The sequence below is a fragment of the Salvelinus sp. IW2-2015 genome, unplaced genomic scaffold, assembly GCF_002910315.2.
Source record: "Salvelinus sp. IW2-2015 unplaced genomic scaffold, ASM291031v2 Un_scaffold16477, whole genome shotgun sequence".
NCBI classification, from domain to species: Eukaryota; Metazoa; Chordata; class Actinopteri; order Salmoniformes; family Salmonidae; genus Salvelinus; species Salvelinus sp. IW2-2015.
The window spans coordinates 368,586-380,906 of NW_019957605.1; the positions used below are offsets into that span (position 1 = coordinate 368,586).

The following is a 12,321-nucleotide window of genomic DNA, read 5'->3' on the forward strand; positions in this document are numbered from 1 at the left end:
GCTAATGTGTGTGTTGTATGTGTGCGTGAGGGTCAGTTATGTAATGCAAGTGCTGTGGTGAAAGGTAGGCTTTGCACTCCAACTGACAGAGCTCTGATTGGGGAAGACAAGTGATGACGCAATACCCTCACACACCAACAGGACATCCATCTCCTTAACTCCACTCTTTTATTTCATCTCTCTTTAACTCCTCTTCTCACCTCTCTCCCCTACAGAGGCTCCTGTCACATCATTGTCTAGGTCCAGTTGCAGTACTACTCCGCCAGTGTCTGCCCCAACTCCTGTTCTTGCCCTGACCACCACATCCCCTACTCCAGGCCCCTCTGCACCTCAAAGCTCTGCCCAGTCTCAGGACACCAATGTGGGCAAGGCCAGAGTTCAGCAGCCCCAGGCCTCTGGAACCAAACCCTCCACCACCAGTGCTACGGCTGCTGCCATGGGCCGCCGCAACTCTCTTTCAGGCAGCGAACCCTGCATCTCCATGGTAACAGACATCCCATGCTGCCCCATCGGCCCACCTGTGTCCCTGGATGTGAATGGGGCGGGACATAAAGGGATGAGTGGCACTTCCTCATGTCTACCCAATCAGGAGGCCAGCCTGTCAGGAGACCCGCCCCCTCCCCTGGGCTCCCACCAGCCAGTGGTCCTGCAGCAGCCCTATGCCATGCAAAGCATGGTGGGTGGAGGAGGTGGAGCCACAACACCATCACAGCCCCAGAGTCCCGCCCACCAGGCGTCCCAGCAGCAGGATGGACCTGGGGGGTCTGGGAGTGGAGGTGGTTGCGGCCTGGGGGAGTCTGATGGAGAGGGCCCACCCAGGGTAGAGTTTGTGGACCGTACCATCAAGACTCTGGATGAGAAGCTGAGGAACCTGCTGTACCAGGAGTACACCCAATCTGCTCCTTCCAGCACCGCCTCAGACCTCCAGGGCTCCATCACAGAGGGGGTCAGCTCTCCCCCTGTCTCTGACTGCCAGACCACCTCTGGGGGGGGGCTCCCCAGGAAGGGAGAGGTGCTGGTAAAGATGCACTGTGTTTCTGTGTCCGCCAGATATTCGGATTGGGGCAGCAGCAGCGTTTTATCTGATGGAGGGGTTTGTGTTTGTGTGAATCCTTGGTGTAATATTGATTCAGCCATTGAATGTAATCACTGGCCTTTAGAGTGACTGATACTGCATTTAGCAGAGGAYGTAGAGCTCAGGGCTGCTGGCCAGATCGTGCATTATACTCTGCACCCCTGGCAGTTTGATCTCTTGATGRGGGTTGAGTGGTGTGTGTGGGCGCCGATATGTTTAGACAAAGCAGGCGTCATAGAAGGATAATGGCTAGACTGATTCACAACCTGTAACCCTGGTGTACCATTTGACTGAAATGTTTTTTCATTGTTTTTTAATGTATTTTTCATTCAATATTTATTTCTCGTTTTCAGCCTCAGATTCCTGAGCGTACTGATAGTTTGGGTACACTGAGTGACTCCGCAGGTAAATTACATCACAAACACAATTGTATATGCTATATTATGTATTGTGGAGTATTCATTTGTACTATTTAGGATAAACCCCCCCCCCAAAGTGATTCCCACTTTTTAAATGTTGATCTTGAATTGTATTTTGTTAAGGATTGTTGAYTAGGAGAGACTGTGTGGGCAGTTCCAGTTCCTACGTCTCCAAGAGCCGCTTTCAGGTAACCATCTACTTTAATCCCTCTCACTTAAACYAAGACAAACATTCTGAATACGACAAACTCTCTTCAATAAACTACATTTTGACTTTCATTAAATTGAACAAATTTTATGTAACTGTCAAGATTTAGATCTATTAAACAATTAAATCAGTTAATTGAGAATTATTCCGTTTACGCCCTAGTTTTTTATTTTTATTTTATTTGGATTCTATTTGATCACTATGTCCTCCAGATCATCCCCACTCCTCCGGACGTCATCCGTCGTTTAGAGAACAGCAGAAGTGGCAGCTCRCCGGCTCCCTCTAGTGGTTTGGTGGGCTCTCGCGCCGCAGCCGAGGGGGGCGGCCCACGAGACCAGGGGTGTATGGTCGTGGGTAGGTTCTCAGTGATGACCACTGAAGAGGGTGCGGAAAACGCGCCCAAACCCCCTTGTAGTAACCGCTACTCAGCCCCCCCAGACTTGTACCAGGACACCACCGCCTCTAGCCCCAACGCCACCCCCAGCCTGCGCCCACGTGCCCACACTGCTGACGCTGCCACCAACCACTCCTTTCACTTCGACTCTGACTCGGGGGAGGAGGACACCAGTAGTTTAGCCCCTCCCCTTGCCTACCACAAGACTCCGGCTCATGCCCTCCCGGAACACAGCGGAAGTGACCTCATGAAGAGGGCGGTGGCCTTCCTGCGCCGCACTCGCCGCAGCAGTGTGCAGAGCTCGGATTCGCCGAGCCGGCAATGCGTGGTAGCTAATGGCCACGCCATCTCGCCGCCTGGACCCGGCCATGTATCATACGTCAGCAGTGACAACGACTCTGAGTTTGAGGATGCGGACATGAGGAAGGAGCTGCAGAGGCTGAGGGAGAAGTATGTGCACACACACACACATATGCATTCATAGTTATACACACACACACAAAGGGTCAAAGTCAACCCATTGATATATAGAAAACTATCAACCATTGTAACCTTCATAGCCCTGGATAGGTTTGTAGCCCATTAAACACTGCAGAGTCGTTTAACAGCTAGTTAGTGAACATTTAAAATTGTACGAGACYGTTAAATGACAGTTCCTGTCCCAGTTAAAGAGCGAAATGGAAGACATCGTAGTATGCAGATTTTCCCTTTCTCAATCTCTCTCTTTTCTTTCTCCTCAGACACATGAAGGAGATCTCTGAGCTGCAGGCGTTCCAGAGGAGTGAGATAGAGCGTCTGTATAAAGAGCTGGGGAAAGCACTGCCGCCTGGTGTAGGCCAGCTGCACGCTGCGCCCCCTAGTGGCCGCAGACGCAAGGTCAGCAAACACAAGCTGAAGGCAGGCAAGCTGCTCAACCCCATGGTGCAGCAGCTGAAAAACAGCCTGAATACCACCACCACTGGTGAGAGGAAATGTGTCAGAGTGGTGAGAAGAGGGTAGAGGGGTGTGTGGTGGATAGAGTGAAAGGTGGGATGAGGAGGAAAAGAGTGACATGTCTCTGTGAGAGAGGGGGAGGGAATGGAAGCGAGAAAGGTGTTTGTGAGCAGTCCTGAGAAAGGGGAATTGAGTGAGGAAGATTGGGAGGATTTGGAAATGTGGTAATAACAAGAAATGAATCACCAATTCACCCTAAAACTYTTTCTGTGGCTTATCCAGTATTTCTCTCTGAAGGTGAGAGCGCACCGAGCTCGTCTGGCTCTCCAGCTAAGAGCTCCATTGTGTCTGACGGCTCGGCCCGCTCCAGTGGCAGCAGCAGCAGTACCAGRGGCACTCGGCCCAGCAAGGCCCCAGAGCCTGTCCAGACCCAGCAGCCCTGCTCTCTCAAGGGCTCGTTCTCTTCTGACAACATCTACGGTGGAGGCATGGCCACACACGTAGGCCCAGGGCAAGGTACCTGCACACGCATGCAATGCATACAGGACAAGTTATACACACACTGTGGCATACCACACACAGTACACTGCCACAGTGAGGAGTACCACACACATTTGGTGCTTAGTAAGATTCAAACACACACATAGGATTCACGCAATATACCAAATGCAAATACACCCAAACACGTGTCACTCCCTGAGATGTGGACACAAACTCAAACACCCATTTGTACTGAGGAACAACCAACAGCTCAGCTTAATCTGCTGTAGAATTCTAAACTCTCTCTAATATTCTAAGTTGTGTCTAAACCGGAGGTCTCATTAGTCTCYTAAGGGGATGTGGAAACTGCCACATTGAGAAAAAGTCATGATTGTCAGTCTATCGAAAGKAAATGTTTTTAGGCAAACGTATACAAGGGTGTGCCCCTCATCACACATTTCTCTTCCAAAATACCACCACGATACTGCATGACTTCTGAGGTGTCAATGGAAGCTGTCTTCAAGCACTGGTCACAGATCAGTTTAACAGTCCTCATGGTGAAGGTCAGGATGKATTTGGGAAAGTAACCTGATCTTAGACCAGTGCATAGTGATAACTTGTCCATTTTTTGTGAATGTGAGGGCTGTCTCCTGGTGCTGGTTTAGCCCATGTGACTGTACCCTATACTGGTGCTGCGGCTGTTAATGGTGGGGGTTTCTCATCCCAAGTCTCTGTGCACTTTTACAGAAGTGTTTCTCTCTTTGTTTCTTCTCTTCTTCCCTCTTATATTAATTTTTACAGGCTGGACGGTATACCACCAAACGTCAGAGAGAGTGACCTATAAATCTAGTAGCAAACCACGCGCTAGATTCCTCAGTGGACCCGTGTCTCTGTCCATCTGTTTGTATTTGTTATTTTCTACTTTTCCTCACTCATCTCATCCCTCTCTCTTCTCTTTATTTCACTTCTATCTCTTCTATCGACCAGACTGTTGTTTTTGTGTTTTTTAGATAGTGGATCCTCCCCTTCCTCCCCCTCCGTGTCCCCCAACACAAGCATATGTCAGCTATTGTGTATGTTCCTCATAGCTTTCTCCCCCTCAGCCCTAAGTTGTTCTGTGTTTAGACATCCCTCCATGCAAACGCTTTGTGCACTGCCTCTGGCTTTAAACAGACTCCAAAAAGCATAGTGTATGTCATAAAGCTCGTCTAGACCCCGAAACCTGAGCGAGTGTGTGTGTCCGCCAAAGCTTTTGTATCCTATGTGTGTTTTAATTGACTCACTTCCTTAATTGTGAGGCGCATCAGCTCAAGTCTACAACCCCTCTGTATACCAAGACTAAAGCCAGCTCTCCCCTGATAACCCAGCCATGTTCCATAGAGGCTTGCTGTGGTAGAGGAGGTGCCTCTTTCTCGGTCTCATGTTTGGACTGGGAGGACGTGCAATGGTGCAGACAGGTGGGAGGCAGGGCACTGTCYGAGACTGGCTCCTGCAAAAAGGCTGTATCATCAATACTATCTACTTCTGTTTCCTCCTTCTCCTGCATGTCTTGATAAACGCTGACTCTGATGTGCTCAGGCTGTAGTATCTCTGTGCTCTTCGGTTCCGATTCTTTTTGAGGTTCCTTTGTTATGTTTCACAGGCGTTCTTGTACTTACTGGTAGTTGCACTGTTCTATGTTTAGGAATGAGCTTCAGGGATCTCGTTACTCTACTACTTACAGCATTGACCGTTCACTAATTTGTGTCTCCACTCATTTAAAATGATTATATGCAAACCGTATAGTTTTACTCTCAACACTGCCATTGTACAGTTGGGTTATCCATTGTAACGTTTAACATACCGTGTACAAACCGAAGTAAAAGGAGCCTGACATTGACAGTATTACTGAAACAATGACTTATTCCAAGTAAGTTTTTAAAGGAAAGTTCTAGACATGAAAATAGGACATGACAGGGTTACTAGGACCATATAATAGGAAGGTCTGAGTGACCTATGACAGTGTTGACATGCGCCGCCTTACTGTGGTCTTCGCCAAACCCCCTGTACTGTACTGTGGACCAGCATACCCACGGCCTAGGCTTCTCTTTATTTTCTAGGCCTCATACATTTTATTTTATTTTGGAGTGACAGCACAATTTAAGAGTCTTTCCCCCACTCCCATTTACTTCTCACTGATTTTAAACCCCCTTCTCCTCCTCTCCTTTTTTCCCTCTTGTTTCTCTCCCTAACTGATTTTGATAGCTGTGTGTGGCTTTTCAGCAGCTTGTTCACAGACCAGCGGTGTACCGGCCTAACTGTTTCTGTCTCTGTGCTGTTTTACCTTCTTATAGGGTCCACACTGAAACGACTATGTCTAGGCAAAGAGCGCAGTAGTAGTAACTATCTCATTTACTTTCTTCTTTCTCTGTCCACTTCGCTCTCTCTTTTTATCTCTGTTGGCATGAGCAGCCTTGGTTTATATTCACGTGTTGAGTTTGGCAGTCTGAAAAAAAACATGCCAGGTGTTGTTGGAAAGGTGTTGTCGTGGGCACTGTTGCACGAGGAGTGTCACCTTCATGAATTTKTTTMWTTTTTMWTTTTTTTTGGTAGTGCATGGCGGTGTTTGTCCTAAATGTCTGAGTGCTGAATAATGTGACGTGTGTGGTTGTTTGTATCAGCATTAATGGTTTCTGTTTTGTCTTACTGTGGTGGAAGGGGGTTGGTTGGGTGGGTTGTTGGGATTCAACCATGCTGTAATCCTTTGGCTGCTAGGTTTGAGAACCTACACATGTGCTGACCAGTTGAATGAGATCACATGTCAAATCCACATTATTTTCAGCTGATCTTTCTCCACAAAACAATTACCACTCAAAGTGACATTTTACGGTCCACTTTTAGTTGACCTGTTTGATATTTTAATAAATATGCAGGCTCTATAAAGGCTGATGGTGGTTAAAGTGCCATGGATAACTAAAAGGCCTAACCGCAGCCAATCGATTCCATCGGAAGGGTCTAACTGGGCAGAGTTTACAAATCMTTCTGTGTTCTAGGGTCTTCTCACGGCGCCAGTGCAACTCAGACGGCATCCAATCAGCAACAGCCACCAGCTGTTCCCAATCCTTTGCCATCTCCTCAACCAATGACGGTGCTAGCTCAGGCCCAGGCAAACAACAGCAACAACAAGAAGCCAGGCACTTTCACGGACGACCTGCACAAGCTGGTAGATGATTGGACGAAGGAGACGCTGGCGGCCACACAGCCGCGGCCCTCTCTGAACCAGATCAAACAGCAGAGACGCATGCAGGACCTGGAGGGGCAAGCCACGCCCCTGGGAGGAGCCACGCAGGAGGTAACTGGCACAGAGAAACACATCAAAAGTCTAAAGAAGACTATCACCAGTGTGAAACACTTTTGGGAGTTGCATCCCTTCTCGCTCTCTTTTACCTGATCATGTGAAAAACAGTTGACAGAAGTCCATGTACACAATGTTAAACATCCCCTCTGGTTCTTCCAGGTGAGATGTCCCATCCCTCCAAACAAGTTCCAGCTGCCTTTGTCGTGCCCGCTGACAGCTGCTTTAGGCCCAGCCATGCCCACTGCCCTGAGCTCCAACCCCTCTGCCATGCTCCAGCCCGGGTACATGGTACCAGCAGGCCCCTACGGAGGGGTGGTGCCCGGCCCCCTATACCCCCAGCAGTGGTCTGGTATGCCCAGCCCTGTGGGGATGATGGGGGCAGCGGGAGGAATGCCCTACCCCACCATGGCCAACCCAGGGGTGCAGGCCTACCCCCTGACCCTGCACAGCCCTGAGAACGTCCCCAACACCAGGACTACCTAACGTGACAACTAGCACCTCCCTGCACCCACTAAACCCCCATCTTTCCCCATCGCCCCTGACGCTCAACACAGACTGCCCCCAGATGTTCCCCTTTATCCCAGCACACTCACATCAGGACTGCCTGACTAACAGGTTTTAACTAATCCTGTGTTGCTAACCTAACTCCACTCTGTCCCCCCTGGTTCTCACTCCAGGATTACAATTGTAACGAAATCAAACTCTTAAAAAGTTTTAATAGAGTGATGGGCTGAAAAATAGAGTAAAGTAGGGCCCACACAATTAAATGCTCCAACAAATGGCTTATGGARCATTCCACCTCAAAGCACAAGAAAGATGATTGACACCCACCATCTGATTGTGTTGAAATATTTTCTGTAGTTAGAAACCGATAATATTAGCATTCCTGAAAATGTTTGTTGAGATATAATTTGAACTCTGAGAAATTAAGCTAATTGCACAAAATGTGCCATTTTAATTTATATGATTCATATAATCTTCAATAAATATAGTACCTAACATCRGATTTGGACCATAATTCTTCATGACAATTAGTAAGACATGGTATCCAATAATATGATCAAAAGCCACCCTTTTCACAGAAATTAGCCTTTTGAAGTCTCTTGCATAATTTGAATTTTATATTCCTTTTTTTACATTTAACCTTCACTTAACGAGTCAGTTAAGAASAAAGTCTTATTTACATTGACGGCCTACTGGGGAACAGTGGGTTAACTGCCTTGTTCAGGGGCAGACAGACAGATTTTTACCTTGTCAGCTCGGGGATCCTTTCGGTTACTGGCCCAACGCTATAACCACTAGGTTACCTGCCGCCCCATTGACCATCGATTTAGTGTGAAAGTACCCTGTTTTGCCCACTAGATGCCACTGTTTCTGCTACTGCCACACCCTTTAATCAATTTTGCTGGTCTCTTGTGTTTTATTAAATGGATCACAACATTTTCTTTAACTTTTTGTAGAAAACCAATAGCTTTTGCTCATGATGAAAATAAAGTGTATGGAAATCCTCACAATTCAAGCAAAGTCCTCCATTAAAGTAATTGTTTGTCCTTCTCTTAGGCTTAATCTGTGTCTAGAAAACAGCCCCTCTGTGTGTGGTTTATTCTGTTAAAAAAGGTTTAAGATTAGTTAGGTCATTCCTGTTGAACAAGCAAAACATTAGGCTACAGCAGTTCTAATGGTTTCAATGTTATGGTTTCGAATGGTCTTTAATGGTAAAAGTCCTAAACATAGTGATTTGCAATGGTGTTGGGTTGTAATGGTCAATGTCACTTATCACACTACATATAGAGATGTTTTCTAATATTATTATTTTTTAACATACGACTGCAATGGTTTAAAACYGTATTTTATTAGGATTGTCACATTTGCATCACCAGCCAATTTCTCAAGTTTTTGGGCTTGTAGGAAAAGTCTTCATATTGCACCATAATGATAGCCCTCTCAGGGAGCTGCCATTTGTTGGGCTATTCAAGAAGAGTTAGGTTGAAGCATTAGGTTTCTAAGAGAAGGACAAACTGAATTGCTTTCATGGAGGACTGGCTTGAAGGATGACCACACAATCTATTTTCATCATGAGTAAAAGGTGTTGGTGTTCTACCCAAAGTTGCAAAATAAAATGTTGTGATCCATTTAATAAACACGAGAAACCAATAAAATTGATGAGTATGGCAGTAGCAGGAACAGCGGCATCTAGTGGGCAAATGCTGGTACTTTCACACTAATTTGTGTTAAGTAATGCAAGCTACTTCAATGGRTAATTTCTCTGAACAGATTCACAAGGAATACATGACATGGGATGAAGAAGCAATAATCCAAGCCGCAGCTCCATACTACTTGTCAGACATAGAGAACTGATACTGTATACTTGTTGTTGGGGTGGGATTGGTGTGGGGGGTCTGTGGGTGACTTTAGACCATGTTATTGGATTCCTCATGTCTTACTCAATGATAGGTAGACGTTGGGTACTATATGTATTGAATTTTATGTGAATCCTATCAATTAAAAGGGCTAATTTGGGTGCAATCAATTAGCTTAATTTCTCAGAGATCATTTTTTTTCTTAACAAAATAGTGTTGCGGGTATGCTAATATTATCTGTTTCTAACTACAGAAACTATTTCAGAACAATCTGGGATGGTGGGTGTCATGGCTTGCTGAAATGACATGGAACGACTCTTATGTGTTGGAGCATCTGAGTACTGGTCCCTACTTGACTGTACTACTCACCCCCTCCAGTGTTTCTATATGCAGGATAATCCTGCTCCACTTCTCAGATTGTGGTTTGACGCTTTATTAAAGAGCAACACACATGTAAATAGCCTGTGAGCTTGTAAATATCCAGTGTGCGTGTCAATATACTTTATACAGCACCGGGAGTTTTCCTGTGTGTATGTATACGTGTGTACAGTATAAATGTTCTGTGTATGCGTGTGTCCGAGTACATACTGCTTTTAGCTTTGGTCTTGTCTAAACTCTCACAGCCATACTTTATAATATCAGCGGTCACAAATGTGATGTTTTCACCAAATCCGTCATAAACGATAAGTACTCATGTTTTCAGATAGATTTTTTTTATAGTTTACTAATGTTTTGTCAACCTTAAAACACTACATTAGAAATCAAAATTCAATGGTTTAAGATGATGGGGCAGGAGACCTGTATTTAAGGTGAAGTTCTCTGGAGGAGTGTAGTGCCMTAAACATTGATTTCTGTCCACATTTTCTGTCCTTTATCCAAGAGATTTTATTTCACGATGGCTTTCTTTCTTTTTTCTTGGTTTACATTTGAATGCCCTTGTAGCACTGCACTATTAACACAGWATATGCTTTTATTCAAGTAATAAAATCATGTTTTTAATCTTTGTTTACTCCCCACCCCTGTGATATTTAGAACACCATAGAGGTGAGATGTACAGTTGATGTACAATTTTTAAAAGTCAAAACTTTAACATTGGGTAGTGTCCTAGGCATAGTTAGAATTCTTAGAATTATCATTCCTATTCAAGTAAGCGTTCCCCAGTGGGTGGAACAATTGAATTTTCATTCTATWTTTATAGAATGAGGGGAACCCGTAGTGTCCAGCTCAGAATGTAGCYGAGAGGCAGGTTTGCCGAGCAAGCCTTAAAGTGCAATTTCACCTATCCACCTAGCTTTCGTAGCGGCCTTCCCACAAGCCTTACCCAGGAACCTGCAACAGGAGCTAGTTTATTTTGTCGCCGTTTAGTTGAACCTAAGTTACAAATCACATTGAAAACAATAACAGCAGTTACAACTGCAAAATATTTTCTGTTGMGGRAAGAACATGGTTCTCCTTTTTTTAGGCACATTATGTGATTTKTTTAGTGCAATCACCAGTTATTATTTACTTGTCTAAAGTATTGCCATTGTTTTATGTTTCTAAGCTTGATTTTGATGCTGCTAGTGTGTCTGAGGTGGATCCACTGTAAGTATGAAAGGGGAGTTGATGTGTGTTTTTATCTGGACACACGATGACACAGTGGAGTCCRTCCAGTAATAAAACCTTTGTCAGAGGGTGAGTTGTTTTCTCAATGAGATTATGTTCATGTCCAGCAGTGTTATTATATTGCCTTGTCGAAATGAATAAGTGATGTATCTTTTCCTAGGTGGTTATTGATGATAGCCTTGCTTTTCTGTATTGTTTTGAGTGTTTGATTTCTCTGTTCAGAACGAAGCATGCACACTTCAGATGGATACTTGATTTGCACAGCATGACCTGTGCTCTGACTATAGCCCATAATATCGGTTTCAACACACCTATACATAATGAGGTTAACCTCCCCCGCCCCTTATCCTCCTGACCACTGAAGAGCATGTCTGTTATTTTCCATACAGCCGTGATTAACATTACTATACCGCCATTTAGAAATGTCACAGCCACCACCACACCAGTGAAAGGTTGCAGCACCCCAGTCTTGCCAAGCTGTGAATTGTACAGTTTTCCTGTCATTAATATTAATATATTTTGTTCAACTGTTTTGGGATTTCACGTCGGTGTATATTATTCCATCAATTCGGTTTGGATTGGACTTTTTATAGGATATAATGCAGAGTTGTCTGCTTTGGTGAAATACTTGCAGTAGTAAGAGATTTCTGTTCTCTGTTACTCGTATCTGACATTACTGCTACACCMCCCTGTCTGTTACACTTAGTGAGCAGATTTGGAAATGACTCTGTTCGAATATCCACTGGGTGGCAACATTCAGATCCATAGAAACTGATCGTATAGAGCAGATGTGGTTCTCTGTGAGGCATAGAGAATAGTGCCTGTTCTGATCATTGCATTTCTATCAGTTCTGAGTAACATTGCCTCATTGAATATGCCTGTAATTGTGGAAGGCTTGCACTAAAGCTCTGTGTCGGATTGCTTCTGCCTGCTGTGTATCACTAGATTACCTTACCAACCCAGTCAGCGCACTCATCACAGACTGTACATGTTTAAAGAGAAATAAACATTATTTTGTGCTTGATGTTGATGTCTCTCCTTTGTTCCTCAAGAATCTAGATCTATTTAATATCTCTCATGCTATTTTTTTTTCGTAAAGATAAAAGAATTAACCCATCTTTCTGTACAGATGTGATCCATTTTTGGGTTCCCTTCTTAACCTCCATTAACACTTTATTGGGGAAAGTACACTATATTATGCACACTGCTTTTTCCCCCAGGTTTGTCCAACTGACACAACCATTTCTCTGCATTGTGGAAACCGTTCCACTTCAAATCCTTGGCCAATGACTTCAATTCATGAGGTTAAATATTTCAATGCCTAATTATCTTTCCTCCAGAAAAGAGTCGGATTTTTAAATGGTCCTCCAGTGAAAATTCAGCCCACCTCCACTTTTGGACAGTCTGACTTACTATTTTTGTATTAGCACCATGATAAAATTACAGTTATTACATTTGGCCTACATTACAACATTACTATTTTATAAGTGTCAAATTACAGTAATGTATA

At 44.6% G+C, this 12,321-nt stretch overlaps 1 protein-coding gene across 3 annotated transcripts in view; it reads left to right on the forward strand.

Moving 5' to 3' along the window:
* The window catches only part of LOC112080766 (serine/threonine-protein kinase WNK2-like), a 95,507-nt gene extending 83,672 nt beyond the window's left edge, over nucleotides 1-11,835 (forward strand). Inside the window, exons 21-30 of one of the 3 annotated variants that reach the window (XM_024146672.2) lie at nucleotides 216-1,018; nucleotides 1,429-1,480; nucleotides 1,618-1,682; nucleotides 1,915-2,546; nucleotides 2,837-3,057; nucleotides 3,327-3,545; nucleotides 4,311-4,409; nucleotides 5,843-5,887; nucleotides 6,542-6,840; nucleotides 7,006-11,835. In XM_024146672.2, the coding sequence (XP_024002440.1) occupies nucleotides 216-1,018; nucleotides 1,429-1,480; nucleotides 1,618-1,682; nucleotides 1,915-2,546; nucleotides 2,837-3,057; nucleotides 3,327-3,545; nucleotides 4,311-4,409; nucleotides 5,843-5,887; nucleotides 6,542-6,840; nucleotides 7,006-7,329 (2,759 nt within the window). In that variant the 3' untranslated portion in view covers nucleotides 7,330-11,835. Of the gene's footprint in view, nucleotides 1-215; nucleotides 1,019-1,428; nucleotides 1,481-1,617; nucleotides 1,683-1,914; nucleotides 2,547-2,836; nucleotides 3,058-3,311; nucleotides 3,546-4,310; nucleotides 4,410-5,842; nucleotides 5,888-6,541; nucleotides 6,841-7,005 lie in introns of all 3 variants that reach the window. The other 2 variants (XM_024146673.2, XM_070442703.1) reach the window with 2 other exon arrangements.
* Nucleotides 11,836-12,321: the final 486 nt, after the last annotated feature.